Source organism: Rhinolophus sinicus, linkage group LG04 (assembly GCF_036562045.2).
Source record: "Rhinolophus sinicus isolate RSC01 linkage group LG04, ASM3656204v1, whole genome shotgun sequence".
Classification (NCBI taxonomy): Eukaryota; Metazoa; Chordata; class Mammalia; order Chiroptera; family Rhinolophidae; genus Rhinolophus; species Rhinolophus sinicus.
In genome coordinates this window covers 149,685,999-149,709,048 of record NC_133754.1, presented here as the reverse complement: position 1 = coordinate 149,709,048, position 23,050 = coordinate 149,685,999, and the positions used below count along the sequence as shown (strand labels likewise).

Sequence of the window (23,050 nt, the reverse complement as noted above, 5' to 3'; positions counted from 1 at the left end):
TTCCTTTTATACTCTAAAACTTCTAGTGATCAGAGAACTATTGTTAAAGGTGTCAAAAGAACGATGTGAATTCTTTATTTCATTTGTTAAATCAGTATTTACAAATACAAAGAAGAACAGCTGCTCACTAATAAACTCAGGCCTCCAAGCTGGGCCTCCACCAGGACTCTGGGAGGACCAGTCTATAACAGGGCTTCTCCACCAGCCTCTAAGCAGCTTTGCTTCCTCTTAACTCAAGGAACAAGAAAACCTAGCCATGGAATTATAGGAGTGGGGGACGAGGGGTACATCCATCTTCCTCAGCACTGAAACAAGTTATAACAACCTCCTGAAAACGAGGTTCAGATGAATGTCACTTCTCCAAACATAATGATGATTGAAACGTGACGAATTAAAGTATGGGATTGAATAAGTGGGGAGTAGGAAGCCACTGGTCATCAGGAACCAGTGTTCTTTATAGTCTCTCACTCTCTCCAGTGAGGTACACACATTTCAGGTCACTTCAGGCTGTGGTTGGGAAATGACTGAGGTCCAAGACATGAAAATGGATCAAGTCTGGTGTACAAAACAATCAACCTGGGCTAATTTTTCTGATGTCTTAAAACTCCACAAAACAGTGACTTACCCAATATGTCTTCCATGATTTCTGGAGAAGAGAAACAGTCAAAAATTTTTATCCCATTTTCTCCTGACCAAGGACAATATATATCACAAGAATATGTCTGAGATGGGTGAGGGGAAAAAGACTAAATTAAGACTTGCAAAATGTTCCTCTCATAAGACACTTCCTTAACAATCACTTTTCCAGTTTCAAGTAGCATTTTTCTTCCAAGTCCACCACAAAATAGGGTAAGTCTATGTGTGATCGCTATATACCATCCTTCAATGAAGAGGCGTCTTCAAGAATCTTGGTAGTTTTTAAAATACAGCTTTAAACATAAGCTAGAACATCGAGACCTAGATAGCCCACAGGACCTATAACTGTTCATCTGGGTTCCTTTCCACCCCTTGTGAATGTATGAATGATAAACAATAACTGATAGCTGTTCTTTTCCTTATAATTCAGACCTTGGAGGAGATTTCCATTCATAAGAACTATGCATTATTTTACATTTTATGTGCTGAACTAAAATACGAGTTGTGATTATGCAGGTGGAGCTAGAGTTTGTCATATAAAGCCACACCATTGGCTCAATATGACTTCCCTTCAAATCAACACTGGCAATAATAATAATAATTGTCCACTATTTTTATGCACAGAGCTCTGTCTAGAAGAAATTCGTCAGTGTCCCGATACCACTCTTCTTACATTAGTATGAGGTTTAGGTGAACATAATGGCCACTCGGCTAAGATTACATTTCCAAGTCTTCCCAGAAACTAGCTGTGGACAGGTAACTACTAGGCGTTGGCCATTGCAGAGTGAGCAAACATATGAACATCTTTCAACAGCATGCTCTTTAAGAAAAAAACAAAAAACAAAAAGCACATGCCCTCTTTCTTCTTCCTGCAGGCTGGGGATAGAGACGATGGTGCTAGGGATGATGAACATCAATACCAGAGGAACAGGAGTTCACAGCATCATGGAATCACCAAATTAGCTACAGCTGCTTCTATGCAAACTGTTCTGTGAGACACAAATGAGCTTTTAATCTTGACTAAGCCACTGTTCCTTTGATCTATGAAAGGAGCCAAATATCCAGCTAGGTTCTTTACACTGTCACAAATCCTCATATAATAACCCTACATTATTACCCTGTAACATACCTATAGTGCAGGTATGCAGTGCAGGTTTCCCATGACATGGATGAGGAAACTGCAGCACAGAAAAGTGAAGCATTCTGCCCAACATGATAAAAGGAAACAAGTGGCTTGAGCCACGATTTGGTCCCAGGTCTGCCTGACCTTAGGCCTTACCACACTGCCTCTCACATGACGTAACTCTTCCAATGAACTCTGCTCCTTGTTAGAGGAGCAACAAGTTTCTGAAAAATACAACTGTACTCTGAGGAAAAAAGATTTTCAACTATAATGTAATAAATTTTCACCTACAGCCTATTAGGGATTTTGAAGTTCTCAAAAGTCTTAGAATACCTTGTTGATCACCATGAAATATAGTCTGCCTATTTCAAAAATAAACTATTTTATAATCTAGAGAATTAAGAGTACAAAAAACACAACTGTCCTCCAAATCAGGCCCTCATCTAGTGCCCAATATTTAATGCTTAATCTATTAAGTTAAGACAATACTTACTGGCTTGCCAAAAATATAAAGTATCCCCTTCCTTCTGAAAGATAATCTGTGTGGAACTACCTGCCTGCTGTTGGAAGCAGCCCCTGGAGCTGCAAGGCCTAACTAACTTCACAGGAAGACTGCCAGTCAGCTCACTCTGAAATATTACCTTGAAGTCTTACCAGTTTTCACTAAGTCCTTGCTCTCCAAATGTCTTGGGACCCAAAATAAGCTGGAATAGAATCCATTTCCCAGAAAAGGGAAAACAAAACTGGCATTTATTATCCCAAGTGCTTTATAATTTAGTACGTATAATACACATTATAAATATGGGGTTATTCTCAGTTCTATAGGGCTGTTAAGGCTCAGATAGATCAACTTTCCCAACATCAAGCCGGTAAAGAGACAGAGTAGGTCTGATTTCAAATTAGCAGAAACACGGTACCTTGCTGCCAGGGTGTAACAAGTGGCACATAGTGTTCAATATACATTAGAATCTCCTTAAAGGTATGTTCTTGGAAGAGGGGAGGAGGGTATTGGAGGCAAGTTGTACTTACTGGCATCCTTCAACTTTCCTGAGGGCCCATAAGGTCTAGCTTTCATAGACCATAAGGTCTACAAAAGCTATATCCTGAGATCGCTGATGAACAAGAGTATGTCCACATAAACTACTTGTACAAACACAACTAACTTCAGCTAACCAACCAGGTATATTGTGAAAAACAGCCAGTCCCCAACAGGACTGACAAGTTTGCTTTTCCAGGTAGCTTTGTGGGTAAAACACACACCCCATCTAAAACCACTGCTCCTTGTGAAGTGGGCGTTACAGGTTGAGCACCTTGAAAAACTGTCACTTTACAGCTCTTTCCTTGCTGGTTGGGGAGAGACAGGTGTTTGCTAAATGGGAAAATTAACTTGTGGAGCTAGACTCTTCTATCACTCTAGGGCTACCTACTGCCTCATTGAGATTCTTAGCTAGTGTCAACCCTGGGTTCAGTTTTCATTTACATTTTCCCCCTGTGTCAGGACATGAGAGAGGAAGATAAGCAAGTCTGAATCTTCCAAAAAAGCAATGACTAAAAAGAGGAGAAAGGGCTGACTCCAAGTCCTCTCACAGCTGCTGCAGGAGCACTGCCGCTAGGCAACATCAGGAGGTGCTGACTGCGTGCTAAGCTGCATGTGTGTAATCCCAAGTGGTCTTCAAAGTGACTGTGTGCATCCCATGCTATTATTAACCTCCTCCTACAGAGGAGGAAACTGAGGCTTACACAGGGAAATCACTTGCCAGAGGTCACCCAGCTTAACTCAGTTACAGTAAGCCACTAATTTGTAAAAGGGAGGCCAAGACTTGACCAAGAGCCAACTGTCATCATCCTGGCGTCTCTTGCTTATGGGAATGCCGACGGGGAGTTGAATATTTATAGTTCCCTTCTCTACAAATGAGACCCAAAATGGGATAGAGAAGAGCTTCCCACTCACTACTTTGAGATTTGCCTTTTAACAAATAAATCTGAGGATCAGTCTTTACCCATTCCTAAAAGCCAAAAGAAAGGGTAGGGTAAAAAACACTTTAGACAGGTGAGAACTCACTCATAAGGTTTCTCTAAATTCTGATATTAGAGATCCTATAACATTTTAAAACTGTAAGTAATAGTTACTCACTTTAATGACAAGAATTGGCAATAATTTTATCTACAGCCTGGGACTTTGGAAGTTGTCATATGTGAGCACCGTAAGCACATTGTTAAAATATATATTGGTATAGTTTTCTTTAAATGTAAGTGAAATCTAATAGAAAAATACTTCTGTAATTGTTATATACATACACTCCAAGTACTACTGAGCTACAATATACAATTTATTTCTAAAGAAAAGTCCTGCAGTTTAAACCAAATTTAATAGTTGTCATTCAGTACTATATATTTTAATTTTAGAAAATGTGTACACTAGACACAAGCGACGTTACGCAGGTAAGTTAATCAGCACATGGGGGCTAAATTACAAACAGACTTCATCTAGACATACGTAAATTTACCTCTTGTTCCTGTCAAATTACAAAAAATCCCTCCAACCAGCTTATGCACTAGTCTTCGGGGAATGTTTTCCTTTTCTCCGGATACGATCATTTAATTTTTAAATAAAAACATTTTAAAATAAATTCTAATGCCACAGCTGCCGTTTTGGCAGTGAGACTGTCACACAGAGAGCCGGTGTTAAAAGATCAGATTAAGAGCCTTCAGTCCTGGCACCAAGTGATGCTCGCAGCCATGCAAGAGTGATTTTCCATGCCTCTGAAGAGACAGGAAATAGAATTCATCTTCCTCTAATAACCCGCCTCCTCCCCTCCCTCCAGATCACGGTCCATCTGGCCTGACGGTAGAGAGGCGAGGAGTCTGATGCTCACAGAATGCTCAGAAGAGAAAAGAAGGCTGGCAATGTTCAGACACAAAACATCAGAGAGGACTGGATTGGACAGGAACAAACATGTCTGTGGCCCACACATTAGAAGATATAAACACACCTTAAGAAACTAAAAAAAGAAGAGCCGATTAAATCCAAAGTAAGCAGAAGAAAAGATATACACAGGATCACAATTTGGAAAACCATGACATAGGTCATTCATTACACCTGAATCAAGGATTTCAACCAAGAAATATCAAAAGTATCAGGGAAGTAAATAGTAAGAGGTGAGATTATGATGCCTCCCTTTCCGCCTAAAGCAGCAAAGGGGCTGCCGGTATCTCCCCGTGGCTTTCCTCGACAGGGTACAACTTTCTCAGCCAATTAATTCCAGTCCAGTCTTGCTCAGCACCACCGACATTACACATTCTGTTCCTACGGGGCCTGCTCACACAAACAATATAACTCACACGGGAAAACGACCTACTGGCAAATCAGCCCCAAGACCTCCTTTCACTTCTGAACATAACCCCACAGATCCTGCAACAATGCTATGGGAAGAAACTGTCCAGTGATTTTATATATGGGTCTGTGCCTGCAGAGGCCTAAATTCTAATACTATCCCCCAGGGATAATTCAAATGTCCCCCTCTACCTTGGGCTATATTTTAGCATGGTTACAGTTCTGTGGGTTACACATTCTTCCCATTCTCCATCTCCATAAAACAGAGCTGCTTCAAGTAAGAAGAAACACACACTGGTCTGGAACAGGCAACGGGCAGCCGGGCTTCCTAGAAAAATTCAAACAGACCTCTTGACCCTCCTTCACCACTCCAACTAATCTCGTCACAAGCAAATCCTCAATAGAAGAAAGAGGTAAACGGGGATATAGTGGGTGGAGGTTTTGTGGTCACAGCTAATGGAGGAGAAAGACAATACATCCTTTGTTGTTTGGGATGCAGAACAGCATTCAAGTTCAGGATATTTACTTGTGAATACGAGCACCCCTGTGGGATATGCACCTGATGAAAGGCACCCATAGTTACTGAAGTCTAACCCAGTTAAGACCAAATAAAAAGGCACATAGGAATTCACATACCTATAAGGCCAATAAGAAGTCACACAGGAATCCCTCTCTCTAGAATACACATGCATGCTCAAGTACCAGCTGCTCACTAACATCAGCTCATGCCCACTGGTAGGCAGGTGATGAAAAGCTTTCCTGAAAAGCAGTGACACAACATACTTAAAAGAGCCAAAGGGGAGGAGGACGGTGCCTCGGTGACTTCTTTCTATCCCACCACACAAAGCACCGTGGCTACAAGACATGCAGATGCTCCTTCCATTAGTTAGCTTCTTCCTTCTCACAGCTGATGTCTCCTGTGCAATGAAGGATTCAGTAATCCAGAAGCAAAAACTAGCCCTTTCCAGCGCACTCGCCTAAACTTTGTAACTACCAAAAGCAAGGAAGCAAAAAAGAAAAGAAAAAGCCACGAGGCTGCCATGCACTAGATACGCACTTCCTCTTCCCAACACGGTGCATCTGTGCACAGTGCACACTTTTCACAGGCAGTGAGGGGGAGAATGCGAGGGAGCTGCACACTCGGCCTTGGCAACGCATGAAGTCCCCAGTACTCAGAGCACTGGGTCCACTGAGTCCATCTTGCATGTCTTTCCCAAACGCACAGGCAACATAAAGACGTCATCAGGTAATAAGTAACTTTTTAAGAGCAGCTAGCCAAAAGTTACATTAGTTTGTTTACTATGTAAAGCACTTTCTATTGGACATGTCTTCTACCAACTTTTAATGCCCAGTGACACAAGTGTAGAACAAGTTCTTGTCTTGGGAACGATTTTTCAGCTATTAAGATGAACAGTCATAACTCTGAGTAACACTACATCGTCCAATGACAGCAAAATATTTTGCAACTGAATTTCACTTTGCACTTTAGAAAATATTCCATTATATACACACGATTATATCCCACTGAACGTTAATAAGATGTAGAAGTTGGAATGCAAATACTGTATCTTAGATATGTGCAATATAAACACCAAGAGACCAACAAGGCCAAAGAGTCAGTCCCACAATCCCTTTTCTGCAAAACCACTAAAATGGCACCTTGTAGCCTCGTGCCTGAAACCAACTGCCTTACCTCTTGGGACAGGAAAGGAATGACTTGTGCACAGATGGCATTCAGCCTCTTGACAATTTCTGCCTGCAAAAAAAAGAAAAGAAAGCAATAAAGAGAACAGTCAGCTGGTTACAAATTCCCGAAATATTAACAGGATGATATTAAAACACACTTTATATTCTGGCTGGCATATTTCCTAAGGAAGAGGAAAACGCTCATCAGCAAGCCCATTAAAGGGAGGCAGTGACAACAGTGCCACATTAATAGCACAATTTATTAACCACAATTCATCTTAAAAAGTCAGCCTTCAAGCACCAGGACAACAAAAAAAGAAATTTCATTTTCATGACTGAAAATCAGTTTTCCAAAGCCTTCAACAGGACCCTTGCTCATTCTAATGTGATTTTTTGTAACACCTTGAGTTTTTAGAATTTAGATAATAAAGACACATTCTTCCCTATATTCCAACTTCCCTCAAGCAGTACTCATCGACATCTGTGGCCTTTCCTTTAAACACAGACACTGGGATTTTAGAATCAAGTTCCAACCTCCCAAAAGAATAGCACCCAACCAACTTCAAAATGTTGTTGGAGAATTGCATGTTTTCTTCAACCATCAAAATTTCCAATTGCATCCCGCCAATTCTTTCTGTGTGCAGAGGTTTAGAACATGCTAAAATCTTCCTGTATATACGTAGCAGAAAGCAATCTGTGTACATACGGAGAGTAGCCTGGGGAACATTATCGTTGTACTACAGATCTGTGAGCGTCCCAATAATGTCAGGTAACAGAGAGTGTTCTCTAATAATTTTTCTAAGTATAGAAATTTTACACCAATAGGATGTTACAGGAAGGTGGAAGGAACTATGTTTTCTTTTAAATGCTACCCAAAGCTTCACCAATGTTCATCTTAATTTGTATTATCAGATGGCTCCTTATAGACTTTGGCATGGGACATGTAAACACATGGTTTTTATACTAATACATACAAAATAGCTTTTATTTTAACAATGGGGTAGGCAAAAGGAGAGAAGCAGAAAACATAAAAGCAATTACTATTCTTGAGACACTCTTAAAATAAATTCCATCCAGGGTCAGTTCCTCATTTTATAAAAGGACAAAAATGCTTTTTCTTGCTAAGTCATTACCAGAATGACAGCGACATTCTACTTGTGCAATCTAGGTTTCCTTCTTTCATCAGCAACCCTTCTGACTTTTTGTAGCTATGCAATCTTTTAAATGCCAGCACCTTAAAAACTTTGCCAGCCAAGAGAAAACAAATTCACCATGAAGTTTCAACCCTAAGCTTTCTATTTCAGTTCTGCATTCCTAACAGGATGGACAAAAACCCAGCACCAACAAGCAGCAGTGAATAAGGACCCAACTGTGCTGACCTGATTTAATTTACTCCACTGGCCCCATGGAGCATTTAGCTATCCTTTAAGAATGCTTAAACCACCATGAAAAGCTGCAATGGCAATCACCAAAAACCACTCGCCACCTGGACGAACATACCACAGTGGTTATGGGGTGAAATTCCAGTGTGAGCTGAGAAAATAGAGTAGCATTCACCAGACTGAAAGCACTGGTCTCAAAGGCATTTGGCTGTTAAGCTTTTTGTGGAGAGAGGTAGAAGGGGAGAGAATAAAAGATAATGAGACACTTTGGGGAAGACCAAACTGATGATTCTAATGCTTAGAACCATCTGCCAAGCATATTTTTCTCATTATGTTGTTTACATAAATAAAATAGTCCCTTGCTGGAGGGTTGAAAAATGTGTGGGCACATAAGAAAACTGAATTCTTTCGTTTCCCTACATAATCTAGGTAATAAAAACTACTCTAAGGAAACTTACTCAGCTGGCAAAATAAAGACCAAGAGGTATTGACTCGGCTTCTTTAACTTTGGACCTAGGCTATTTTAAGTCTGAGCAACTATTAAAAAAAAAAAAAAGTTATTTTCTTAAAAATAAATGTAGAAACGTTGTTTTTCTTGATTCATGTATGTTAACACACATATGTAACAGAAGGGGGGAGTCAGGAACGTTCCAAACTTTTTCTTTAAAGGGTCTCCTTTTGTTTAAAAGACTTAATTTCTTTAAGTTGTCATGCCAATGGATTTTCATGGTCAGGCTAATTGGCAGCAGGGGGGGTGGGATGTGTATATGATTTCATAAAATTAAGCAGGTCATTCCTCACTTTGAAAGCTAAAGTTGCCTCGGAAACACTGGCTGCTTCCATGGTCATCTAATTTTGCTTCTTTTGTCCCACAGGACCCAGCTTTAGAGAGGCATCATTTATTTACAGGCCTTTCCACTGGGCTTCAGTGATCAGCCAATAATACTGTGGACACACAGTTCTAATGGCCTATGTTTTGAAACTGAGTCTAATCTAATGGCATGGAGCCCAAACTCCTTTTCCAGCACAGCCATTAAAGGATGTAGGTTATTGCTGTTGTCACCATTGATATTTGTCATTGTAATGTAATTAGGGCCCTAAAATGATGCATTACAGCCCTTGGCACAGCTTCTATTAAAATCTTTTCTTCTGCTCACTGAACTGCGACCTGCTTTCTGATGAATAACAGACAGACAGCTTTAGGGTACGGAGCAGATTCATCAAAGAAGTATTTTTCAGCTTTGGGGAAAGAGGGGAAAAAATGGCAACCTAGGAGGAAAAGCACTAGGGGAGGAAAAGCCACAATACACATTTGAATTTCATCTGACCACTTGAAATTCTGATTGCGTCTGATGAATCTTGCTTAGACAATATATTCCCAGTCTTCGAATCACATGGTTAATCAGGGCTCTAATCTGCTATCCATCAGCCTATGCCAGAACTGTAGCTTCCAATCAGATTTATAGGTGATGTGGCTCATGCATCCTTGAGCAAGTATATTCACGTACAGACCATTTAAACAGGCAGAGATGCTGAAATACTGCTGTTAGGGTCACTAGATGCTATCACAGTATTCAATGCTTTTGGACACTGTTATCTATTGTCTTCAAATGCCTAGGATATGCCAAAATAGCATTAACAGCCCCAATAAAAGAACAACTGTTCATGTCAAAATATAACAAAGATTGTTTATGTAGCCATAGTTTGTCAAATACATTAACAGTTTTTGACACGTGTACATCTTCCTCTATGCATCAAAATATTCATTAAAAATAAGTTATACACGTATTTCCCACCTTCAACTCACTACTATTCTACTTCCTCTTTCTGCCATTTTCCACGTTTATGCCCCTCTTCAATAAAAAGAACCAATAAAAATGATATCCCCAATAAAAAAAATGTTTGAGTAAAATATTTTAGAAAAAGATGCACTTAAAAATGGGCATTCTATGAAAACCCCTTGCCTACGCACTCAACCCCTGGCACATGAATGCTGACCAGCTAAGTTCAGAGTGGTGATGGCCAGTGGACTAGTAGGACCAGTTAGTAATGAAACAGAAAAACACCAAGAAGAACCTTTATCCCTTTGTTCTTCACACTCCAACTCAAGAACCACTGGAAAATTTATTAACTACCCTGCATCACGGGAAAGCAATGCCGTGCATTGGAAAGAATGCCACAATTCAATCACTAGATTGAAAAAAAAGTAACAAAATACAAGCACACAATATCAAAAACATATTTTCTTTATCACTTATAACAAATTACATTAGTCATTTAAATAAGACAAAAAACTAGTTAAGCACATACTTATATTGAATTACAGCCCCTCTAATAGTCTTAATATAATAAAACCTAATTTTTATTTAGATTATTTCCGCCTATGATTTCCTTAAAAAATTAAACAAATTTTATTTAACCACATAATAAACTTGAGAGAAAGTACAGATGACTTTATTTTAGTAACCAAAGAGATGTATCAAAAGCAACGGTTGGTTTAAAAAATGTTTCTTGGAATCTTTAGTCTCTCATTAAAATAGGAACAACTCTATTACATAGTAGTGTTGAAATAAAACAGAATAACAAAACATTATTAGAAAACCATTTCAGCAGCCAACTGAAAAAAAAAAAAGAAAACCCAAACAACTATAGTTTCAGAAAAACATTCTTGAATAACATTTCACGATTAATTTGTTTTCTAGCAGTTTCTTTGCCAAAAACTTTTCTCAAAGATGAATCTATTTATTTTATTACGTGTTTATCAAGAACATAACACCCATTATAAACACTTTTTTCTTATTCTGTCTGGAATCTTTTTTGGAATAAGTACAAATAGATCTTGTAACCCTCTTCTTCACCCTTTCACCACTATAGGACTGAGACTAATTTTTAATTCAATCAGAAAATAAATTCATTTGATTTGTTCATCAACCTATTCCAAAATTTAAGCGAAATAGTACAACTTCTGGAACTGATACTGCCTGCCCCTAAATTAAAAAGCCAGTGGACTAATAAGAAATTCTTCCCAACTTAATAAAAATCCAGAGTAAACATAAGGAATAATATTCAAGTCTTACTATTTCTCTAAACTGACAACTATGATTTTATCTTGTCATCAAAATTCTACTTTGCAAAAGAGATAAGAATATGTAACAGAACAAATTTTATGTGTTAAAAAGAAAAAAAGCCAGACTAGAATAATGCTTAGAGTTTTAAATCGAAAGTATTGTCAGCATTGCTAGCAAGTTGGTAAACCAGGTGCCTACCTTTTTTTTTTAATGCAGGTGCTTATTTTGCACAAAATATTTTGTATTGCTTAATAGAGCAATAAAATGAAGTGATAACATATTAAGAATCAATTTAATAGGACATCTATCAGTTCCCTAAAGGACAGATTCAAACTAGCAAGACTTTTTTTTTGCAAAGTATTAAGACTTTAAAAGCTCATCATCCCACTTCCTCCAAAGAGACACAGGTACTGTCTACAGAGTGCTCCATTACTAATACCTTGACACCATACCTGAATGATATGAAAGTGCCAATGTTCAACCATTTTTTTATCTGCCCCTGCAGGAGTTAGACTAACGCAATGACTCTACTAACGTTAATACCTCAAGCAATGTCAACTGGCTTTGTGTAGGAACTCCAGTTTATGTGTTTTTCCTGCATGCTAGTGTGCTATAAAGTAACCAGTCAGCAGGCAGTTCAACTAATGACATACACCGAAGTGCTCCATTTGTCTGTCCTCACAAGGTATTAGGGTGCTACAGTGGGAATATGCAGGGCAATGTCCTTTCCCAGAGGTATCACAGTACACCTCCATTTCATGAAACTTCCAATGTGTTTCCAAAGATGAAGGGGTATTTTACCGAAGCATTTTCACAATGGTTAGAAAAAACTGCCCCTTTCTCTCACCTCTCAAGCTTTTTAGAAGGTCTTTAAGAGAAATCACAGATATTTGCCTATTATCATACCTACATCTTCTGGGCTCTGGCTATTGTGCTGCAATACTGCTCCAAATGTTAAGAGTGATGTATTATCAAGGTTGAGAAGGATGATCATTGTGCCTGTTGTCCAATTACTCCTACAAGGTCAAATCATTTTAGTTCTCAGGTAATCACGGTTATACTCAGCTCCACCAGAGGAGTGGGGCAAGGAAAATGGAAAAAAGATGGGAGGGAAAAGCGGAATGTCAGGAGTAGGGAAAGAAAATAGCTTTCTCCAGTGAGCTTAACCTCAGTCTTCACCGTACAAGGTGGGGCTGCTCAGATACCCTAATTACTCTGAGCACTAAGACACCTAAGTTCTGCAAATGCTAATTTCTTAGCACTCCTGGGCTAGTGTGTCACAGCAAGCCCTGCCAGCTACTTTTTTATTTCTCTTCTGTCTTCCCTCTCTTCCTCGTGTCTGAATTAATCTCTCTCCTTCTCTCGCTCGCTCTCATTTGCACCCCTATTTTTTCCTACTGAGATAAATGTGCAGTTGCCTTTGAATGCTGATTCAGAATTACACTTTTTAGTACTGAGCCGTAGTGAGGGGACAAATATTCCTTGTGCCCCTAATAGGTGAAAGATCATTCGCGTTGATTTTTTCCAACATGATCTATGTGACTAAAATGTATGTGAGAAATACCTAAAGACTGAGGAAACTGGGATATTGGAATAAAACCACCAAGAAAAACATTATCTTCTTACTAAGTTCTCATCAAGGATACCTATCACCAGGAAAGCAGCAAGTCACCTTTCATATACTGACAGAGCCATGCTATGTTTCAGACTATTCTCTTAGGTTAAGCTAAAGACTTCCTTGTCTCTTCTTCTTGTTTATCTCCATTTTTCAACAAAGCTCCAATTATATCCACATTCCTCCACGTTTTTTCCTCTTGTCCTTTCAATTCTGGCATCGCTTTCCTCATCCCAATTATATAAAATTCCAACTCTTTGAAGACATCATTGCAAAGATACCCTTCCATCCCCTTAGATTATGTTCTCACTTTGATAAATAACCAGCTCTTAGTAAAACCAAAGTTTTGCTCTTCTGCTGTTTGCACTCGTACTGCCCAAACACTTCCATTACCAACCAGGTCCAGGCACTACAGACAAGTGAACCCATGGGTCCTGGCTAGAGCACAAAGGGGGAGAGGAGAAGAAAAAGTCTGACCCTAGCATCAAAAAAGATGGGAGTGAACAAAGCATGGCAAGGATGAAGGAGCGCCCCTCCGCCTGGAACTGCCTTGCCCAGATCTTCCCACGGCTATCCCCTACTCATCATTTCAGTCTCAGCCCACAGACATCTCCATGGACATCTTCACTCACCATCCTCTATGACGCCCTCTCCCACTCTGGCCCATTATAGTCTTTTCTTCACAGCAATTATAACCATCTGAAATTAGCTCACATGTGTTTTTGTTTTCATGAACAAGAGTAGTGCTTCTCAAACTTTAATGTGCATACTAATCACGTGGGAATCTTGTTGAAATACAGCCTGGAGTGGTGCCTGAGAGTCTACGCTTTTAACAAACTCCAAGGTGATACTGACACTGTGGGTCCACAGACCACACACCCTGAGCAGCAAGGTTCCAGAGAAGGGTGGCTCAATGAATGCAAAGATATTTTTTAGTCTATAGCCCCAATGCTTGCTATGTAGAAGACACTCAAACACATTTGAATGAACAGAAGAAATTGCAGTTCAGGTTAGGTGGTTGGAACTTCCAGAAATCTTTTGCAAGCATGCTAAAATTGTTTGGGAATAGTTAAGGCAAGACCTGCTTATACTCTGCTTTGGTTTGTTTACCTTCCCAACACACATCTTTTATGGCATTTAGGATACAAAGCTACTCAAAAAGAATAATAAGTAATCACAGTGGGCCCCCAAAAGAAATGCAAATTCACTCTGGACAATTCTTGACTGACAGTAAATGATTAAAGCTTCCATTTTGAAACCTTTGCAAGATACGTTTTAAAAGATGATTTTAGAAACATGATAAAGGAGATGCCACTCAACCTCCTTCCTGAGATTACTCACACCAGATTGCTATCACCTGAACCACTGAGCTGGCGTAACTGTTAAGACAGCACACTGGAAGGGCTCCTGGGATGCTGTTATGATAAAACTGCACAACGGTTCCTCCAGAGAGAACCAGTGGGATGATTCCAACAACCCAAGGACATGCACCGGCATCCCTGGTGTCACAGAAAAGGGCAGTTCCTGATAATTCGAGGTGTAGTGGTCACAGAAATTATACACTCGACCACACAAGCAGACCTGTTCACACTTATCAACCCTGCTCAACACCTGGATAGTCAGTGTAGGCTTGGGGAGCCACGGACACAGCTATAGCGTGAGGATTCACAGGGAGAACACACCATTCAAATCCCTTCTGAACAAGGTCCAAGAATTGCTACAGCTCCACATGTACGGGATTACGTACGTACGGATGCGTACACAAAGCCCCTCCCCACCATCTCTGACAAACCTGTTTGCATACTCACAGTGCAGGATGGTTCTAATAATTAGAAGTCTTTACTTAGAATGTACTAATTCCTTGCCATACTATATTGTATTGTATTGATATATGTGTGTATGTGTGTATGTATTTCTTTGGTCATTGGTGCAGTGTACCCCACACACAAAACAATCTACTATTGTTCACTGATTCCTCACCCAAACCCTTTTAATGTCTCACATAGGTGTGATCCCTGTACTCTGGGAAAAAATGCCTATGACAGGCTGGTTAAGAAATTAAAAGAGAAAGAAGTCCCATACTACAGACTTAAGGCTCTCTATAATCAGAAAAATAGCATTTTCTCTATAGTCAGGCTCACATCAACTTTTGCTTGCTTTCTTCTTTAATACTTTACTAGGCAGGTTGAGAAAATTAAAGGTATAGGAAACTATTGTCATTGTGGGGACAGAGTCCCAAAGAGCAGTTTCCAGGCTCTCGACCTCACGTGGAAAGGTGCTGGTTTGGGTAGTAGATGGCCATCAGCTGTGACTAGTTGGCCATCAGCTGTAACCAGTTAGCCATTGGCCACTGATGTAACTGCTGTGGCTATGCTAGCAAGCGTGGATTGCAGCTAGCAAGTGGGGTTTAGTGGGTTGGCAGAGAAGCGGACTGGGGATTGCAGCTAACAAGTGGGGTTAGCAAGAATGAATGCCAGACTGCAGATCGTGTGGATTCTACTTCCTGTGTCTCTTCCAGCAGCCAGTGAGACTGGGGTGTAGAAAGACTCCTCGTTGGGGTACTGGTGGATGTTTGCTTTTGTGTCTCAACCAGCTGCCACTGAGAATATAGTAGTATTGTAGGGACAGAGCCAGGAGTGCAGTTTCCAGGCTCTCGGCCTCACATGGAAAGGTGCTGGCTCAGGTAGTAAATGGCCATCAACTGTGATTGGATGGCCAATAGCTGTGGCTAGTTGGCCGTCAGCTGTAACCAGTGAGCCATTGGCCACTAATATAACTGCTGTGGCTACACTAGCAGAAACTGGGGGCTAGCAAGAAGATGGTGGCTGAGCTAGCAAGCAGTGGAGTGTGGATTGCAGATTGTAGAGAGGCGGATGCCGCTAGCGAGAATATAGTGTTATGACTCCCCCATCTATGGCTCCGTGGGTGTTCCTTTTTGGCGTCACCATATCCTGTGTTTTTGTGTGGGGAGCAGGAGCTGAGAACCCGCATGACACCCTGCATGACAGGTATGAACCCCCATCCATGGCTCCACTGGTGTTCCTTTTTGGCCTCGCCATATCCTGTGTTCTTGTGCAGGGAGTGGGAGCCGAGTCGCTGCATTACTCATGGTGCAGCGAGTAGGGTATGTTGGCGGCCCAAACTCTCTCAGGGCGATGGAGCAGTTTGTGCGTGTGAACACTCAGTCTCAGGAGGACCAGGAGGAGTGGCGCTGGGAGCAGGAGAAGACATGGATGGTTCTCCGACCAACGTGGAAGGAGCTGTGCAGCTGCTGGAGACCTGGACCCCTGTGGAGGGGTGGGAAGACGTGGATGGTTCTCCAACCAGCATAGGCCAAAGAAAGTGAAGGTCGTTACAGCCATGGGGGCTGGGAAGTGCTTGCTGAGGCAGTCCAGATGCGGGATTTGTGATCCCAGGAGGAAACGCATGCTGAGTCCTCGGAGGAGGATGCGGGTGAGGTCAAGGTCGTCCTTCACCCCCAGGTTGGGGAGGACTTGGAGCCCTAGCCCTGAGGAGAGGGCATATGTTGTGGGGCTGGTTCACAGCTCTGGCGAATGACTGTGGACTATAGGGAATTGAATAGGGTGACACCATGTGGGGACAGAGTCCCAAAGAGCAGTTTCCAGGCTCTCGGCCTCACATGGAAAGGTGCTGACTCGGGTAGTGGATGGCCGTCAGCTGTGGCTAACTGGCCGTCAGCTGTAACCAGTTAGCCAAATAGCCCCTGATATAACTGCCGTGGCTACCCTAGGGGGTTGGTTGCTTGGCAGAAAAGCAGACGGGCTCCTGCTTCCTGTGTCTCCAACCCAGCCGTCAGCAAGAATATAGTGGTATGACTCCCCCATCCATGGCTCCCTGGGTGTTCCTTTTCGGCCTCACCATGTCCTGCGTTCTTGTGCGGGGAGCTGAGTCCCTGCATTACAGTCATCTATTTTTGCTCCTGTTTTGTATTCCTAGTTACTTTTAAAATGTATTTCAAGCTTTTAATTAAATTGTGCAGCCAGTTTAAAATATTTAAACACATCTACATTTTTAAAAAGCCAAAACCATGTCCATTCAACAAATATTAAGCACCTAGTATTTATCAGGCCTATTTTAGGCTGAAAGGAAACAGTGGTGAATGAGACAAGTTCCTGCTGTCATGGAGTTCACATCGTAGGGGGGAGAGACAGAAGCAAACATACAAGTATAGAAAGAGGAATTTCAGATACTGAAAAATTCTATGGAGATAAAACGGAGGGTCTAAGAGCGAAGCCTGGGGCAGGGGGTGGGTATGGTTTAGATAAAATAAAGGAAGGACAAATAGAAAAATGACTAAAAGCTGAGATGTGGCTGGAAGAAGCAGCATTGCCCAAAGCAGGTTCTATACCAAGTTTGCAGATTTATTAACAGGTATTATATATGTAACGCACTCCCTGATCAGATGACCTCACAGGGCTTAAACAAAGTTAAATAGGTTTCTTGTTGGACATCTCAGAGCCTCTCATTTGATAATGTTAGTTATAAATCTTTGGAAAGTAGCACACAAAACGTAGTACTAATCAAACTACTTTGACTATAAAACCTTTCTTCTCAAAGCTCTTAGAGGAGATTGTATTTCATGGGAAACATTGAGCTAGTCAATGGTTTCCAGGCCTGGCTTTACACTAGCATTACTAGTGGATCTTTCACAAATATCAATGCCCAGGCCTCACCCCAGACCAATGAACTCACTCTTGGAAGGTAGAACCCACATGTCAGTATTTTATTTTAAAGCTCCCCAGGTGATTCTAATGTGCAGGCAGGATTGAAAACTATTAAGCCTGAGCACAGGATGCATGCAATGAAAAACAGAGTGGAAAATAAGGACAGAAGGGTTCACCGGGGTCAGACTATGGAAGGTCTTGAATGCCACGCTAAAGAGCTTGAACTTGATTTGCAAGGCAGCAAGGACCTATCAAGGACAATTCCTAGGAAACCTATGATAAATACCAGACAGGAGGTTAAGACACTCCAGTGCATTTCTGCCCTCCACCCCCCTTTCTTGGCACTGATTATATTTGAGCGGCTGTGGAAGGACAGAAGAGATTTATAACCACAATACATACCACAAGAGGAAAGATGGAGGATGAAAGATAATTTCAGAATAGAAACAATATGAATTCCCATAGCACCACTGACTTGGGAAATTCAACAAGATGCTTTCATATATTGGCTCATTCATTCACTCCTACCCTAAGCTAACAGCTATGGTAGAAACAGCAGTGAATGCCGAATTAATCTGTGCCCTTGTGTTTACAATCCAGTACAGAGAAGAGCAAATGGAAATAGCACAGTAACAGACACCATGTGACAGAGGAGCCCTAGAAATGCAGGGTGAGGGTGGCAGAAACCCCTTCTGACTTAAGTCATTACAGTGGCTTTGGGGAGAAAGCAACACGTGAGCCATATTAACTCCATAGTTATCAACAATTGTTTACTATATTGTCAGGCACTGTTATTACAGTCTGAGAAAAGAGTAGGGAAATAAGACAGGATTTATGGAGCCCATAATCTACCAAATGAGACAGACATTGAAAAAAAAAAAAAGGAGACACCGAAATGTCGGGTATTTTTAAATGCTTAATAGGGGAGTCTCCTTCCGCGAGTAACTGAGAGTGAAGTGAGCCTGCTAGACAGAGAAGGGCAGGGAAAGAGGCAAAAACATGCCACACAGGATCAGGCTGCTGCACCAGTGGGAACAGTGATGGCACAAGTTGAGGCTGAAGAAGCAGATCCAGAAGAGCCTCGAGTACAGGGATCATCTCGGCCTAGGTTAGATCAGTGAGTGAGGCGACAATGGCATTACTTACTCATCGTGAGATTCACCTTAAACATGGTAGCTAAGGGTACCCATCATCATCATCCTAAAATTCCTGGAAAGCTTCCTCTGTGCTAGATTTCACATAAACTCAGAACAATTTTAAGATGATTACTTTTGTCCCCAATTTTCCAGATGAAGCCAAGAAAGAGTAAGGTGGTTAAGTAATTCACCATGATTAGATGCTGGAGAGAAGTAAACAAATGCAGGAGTAACTGGGAGTAGATTCCAAGAGACCAGATGATTGACTGGGTGCGGCGACTGAAGGAGAGGGAAAGGCAGTCATCACCTGCCTCTGGGTTTCTGGCTGGAGAAACTGGGTGGATGCTGCTGGCATTTCCTGAGATAGAGATCACTGGACTGCGAGTAGGTGGGAGGAGGATGTCATTTTAGGACATGATGAGTTTAAGTACCTGTGAATTCTAAGTTACATACAATGGTCTCAGTGGAGACACTGGGCTACAGAAAAAAATTAGGGGATTCACCTACTTAGTAGGTGGACAAAATCATCTAACTAAAGGGTAAAAGGAGCAGTGAAGAACATAGAGGCAGGTTGGGAATACTGGCTGGATTTCCAGGAGTAGAGAAGAGCCCCTAAAGCATGACCCAATACAAACAGATACAGAAGTGTACCCTCAACTTCTTAAGCCCAGATAAGGGAGCAGAGAAGGCAAAGGCTGCAGACCCAGCCATCACCGGGAGGCCAGCATAGCAATACATGCATAACAAGCGTCTGATGAAGTGACGGGGAGGGCAAAGAAAGGACACATGCTACACGGAGAATCACAAGTACCCTGTGACTCCACTAGATCTGGACAACGCGAGGATGTAAGAAATCCACCATTCCAACATGGAAATCCTGGATATGGCGCTCCCATTCATTAAAATAAGGAAGTCACAAGGTTCGCTTCAAGGTTTGTTTTGAGGGACAGTTATGGAATGGCAAGGGAAGAATCCAGACTCCAGTGACAAAACATTCTGAAAAGCAAGCAAGATATTGCCAATAATACAAATGTGGAGTCCCAAATCCCAGGCTGACTCTCTAATTACTAATCCAGCTGAACCATGGCTCTAAGCAAAGCCCTAAATGATTTGGGACTCCATTTCTACAACCATGAAATGGGAAGAATAATAGCTGCCCCATATCTTGTTGGCAGAAGTATTTATGAGGGCAGACTTATGAATAAAATCCCTTAAGGTAAGTAGTTCTGTTCTAAGACAGAACTGAGATGAGAAAGTGCTACAAATTGAGTAGCCATGTTGTTAGGTATCGATTCAAGCTTAGGGCTCTTCCTAAGTTTCAATTAAGAAGGCATCCCTCACTGGGGTGGCGGGGAGATGGGGGTGTGGGGGGACAGACTCTGGCACAGTAATAACAGAGGACAGACAATGCCTCCCAATTGATTGGAAAGAGAAGTGAGGTCACAGGCCTGGACCTAGAAAATTTGCTATTTCTCCACTTTCTTGAACTGTGACCCAGAAAAGACATTCTTAGTATTTATGTTTCACTACTGGCAAAGGATCTCTCTTCCTCTTTTCTTGGTAAACAGATACTTGCCCTGGATGCAATAAATTTTATATATAGTAGTAAAGAATAGCAGGATGGGGGGGGGGAGAGGAAGAAGAGAGGTGGAGGGGAAGTCAGGCTTAATTTCAAAGCTTCTTGAAATTATTTCAAAGCTTCTTGCAATTTAAGATTACAGAATAACAGTTATGTGCGATGTGAGATTTACAGAAAAATCTTCTTTCCATTAGGTAGATGGTGAAATGAAAACAAACATTCTAAGGCAAGTTATTCAATTAAGAATTCAGAAGTACACAGAAGAATTTAAACCAGTTTTGCATTAACCAAAGAACTGCTGAGTCTCAGAGCTTCCTACTTGTGAATATATGTCAACAGTCTTGACATGTCCCTACGACCTTGAACGTGATCTTACCTTTAACCTAACTTGCTTTAGAACTTACCTTTATTTTTTTACGGTATATTTTCCTTTGTTTTATGAACTTCAATTTCAGTCTATTCCTAACTTAGAAAACAACCCTAGTAAACCTTTTAATTGATTAAATATTCTAAAGCAGTGCTACTGAAAGTAGTTAATCACCAAATTGTTTTCCATCAGCAAGATAATAGGCTCGTGTTGGAATTAAATCAACTGCTGTTTAGTTCAGTAAGAGGGTTTTTTAAATTTTTTGCTTTTTTTGTTTTGTTTTTACAATAAAGAAACTCTCCTTGAAGGGAAGCAGGGTAGTGTGTCGATTTATAGTCTGGTACAAGCTTCTTATTGTATTGCCCACCTTTTAAAAACAGTTCACACCTGCTGAAGTACATGGACCACAAAGTAGTACTGCTCTAAAGCAACTATTCTTACTGCCTGGGACTTCACAACAGGTGATAGGTACATTCCTTTTGGGGCAACAAAATTCTACCAGTGCCCTATTACATAAATGGTACATTCCAGGATCCCCTGCCTGGCTTACATTGAGAAGCTAAGTATTCACAGTTACACTTATCTACTTAAGGGTCTGCAGACACCCCAGCCAGGGGTCTTCCCACTTGATCATGCTGCCTGCTAGTCTGTTGCTGTGCTACAACAAACAAAAATAAGGGACTACAGTTGTAAACAGTATTTTGTTATTTCTAAATGACAAGGTTAAAGAAGAGCATAAAGAACGTCACAGCTTAAAGATGTCTGTGCCTCTCCCACAACAAAATACACTTTAAAATTAGAGTTTTGCTTGCTTTAATTTGTGTTTAACAAATTTTCTGCAGAGAACATGCTCAAATGAGAAACCAACTTAAAATAAAATGTACTACTTCATGATTCTTTTTCCCCATGTACCTAAAATATTGCTCAGGAATTAGAAGTCAAGATGGGCAGGGTGGCCATTGAAGAATGTGAAGAAAGGAGACAGAATTTGAAAGTATAAGTACCTATGAGCGGTCTCAGTGAGGAGAGGAGGGAGGTATGAATGTGCCCCTCTTCTCTATAGCAATGTACCTACCCACGGGCCACCACCGAAAGCAAGGCACCATTAAAATTACCAGAATTTGTTGAATTGTTTCAGAAACGCAATGAAGAGGTTATGCAGATACCACACAATGTATCAATCTTGAAATCCTAAATTGTGGGTCTCAATGAAACCGCACGTGGGTTCCCACGCACTGCATAAACTACACCATGGAAATAAGAAATAACATAGAAATGGAAGAAATTGTGGCGATTCTTTGGCTCCTTAGTACTCAGACTGTGGTCAGTGGACCAGCAGCATCAGCATCACCTGGACGTTAGAAATGGAGAGTATCAGGCACCACTCCAAACCTGCAGAAATTGAATCTGATTTTAACACGATTCTCAGCAGCCTGTATACACAGTCAAGTATGAGAAGCACTGCTCTAAGTTCAATCACCCCTGGAGCTTTCTGAAAACACTGATGCCCAGGTCCCAGGTTAGAGTACCCAGGAACCAGCATTTTATAAAACACTGATCCAGTCCTGTCCCCTTGTTTTATGGATGAGAAACTGAGACTCAGAAAAGTTAAATGATTTACCAACATCACAGGAAGTTACTGGCTGAATATTAAGAGTAGATCCTACAGAATATTCAGGATTGTGTTGCCCATAAAAAGTTGAGGAAACCATAGTTACCAATAAATGAAAATCAATTTAGAAGATCTAAAATTCATTTTACTGTATAGTGTGTTGTACTTTTATACTTTTAAAAGAAATAAAGACATATTCATGTTTATTTTATGTCCCACCCTTTGAATCTTAACCTGTTAGTTTTCAACATGGGGTACGGGGGACATCATTCTCCATCAACCTCAACTCCGCTGGTAGAGACAAGGTGAAGCCTCTGCCTTTGGCGCCTGCCTAGGTCAGCAGTTAGGTCAGAGTGGTAGGACCGTGGGCGATTCTTTCTCTTTCTTTTGCTTTCTAACATTTCTTTAATGTGAATATATTACTTTTTTTTTTAAGCAAAGAAATACTAGTTTTTAAAGATCTCAATTTAACTTAGATTGAAAAGCCCTATAACAAGGACAAACGCTGTGTTCCGATTATAAGTTTCCAAAAGCAGAGGGCTGATACTTAGCACCTAAGACAAGAAACTTGCCCCAACTGCTGACCCTTTTGGTGGTTGATGATTATGTCATTACATTTAAATTGCCCATAAATTAGCAATAGATATATTGGTGCGTGGTGGGAGGTGTGGGTGGAGTGAAGGAAATTAAAAGCTGCGGTCAGGCTTGAAAAAAATACTCCATAAAGCAACGTATGTTTGTGACAGTTGAAACAGACTGCATGACAGACAGCAAAACCACATTTCCGCATTTTTTTTTTTGTTTTTTTTGGAATGGATCTGTGGCTT

The 23,050-nt window shown here is 41.0% G+C and overlaps 1 protein-coding gene across 7 annotated transcripts in view; it reads right to left on the bottom strand.

The window, feature by feature from the left end:
- LOC109449935 (TLE family member 4, transcriptional corepressor) overlaps positions 1 to 23,050 on the bottom strand; it is a 143,828-nt gene that overhangs the window by 100,564 nt on the left and 20,214 nt on the right. For all 7 annotated transcript variants that reach the window (XM_074330584.1, XM_019736683.2, XM_019736684.2 and 4 more), the window contains exon 5: positions 6,787 to 6,849. In XM_074330584.1, the coding sequence (XP_074186685.1) occupies positions 6,787 to 6,849 (63 nt within the window). The remainder of the gene's footprint in view (positions 1 to 6,786; positions 6,850 to 23,050) is intronic.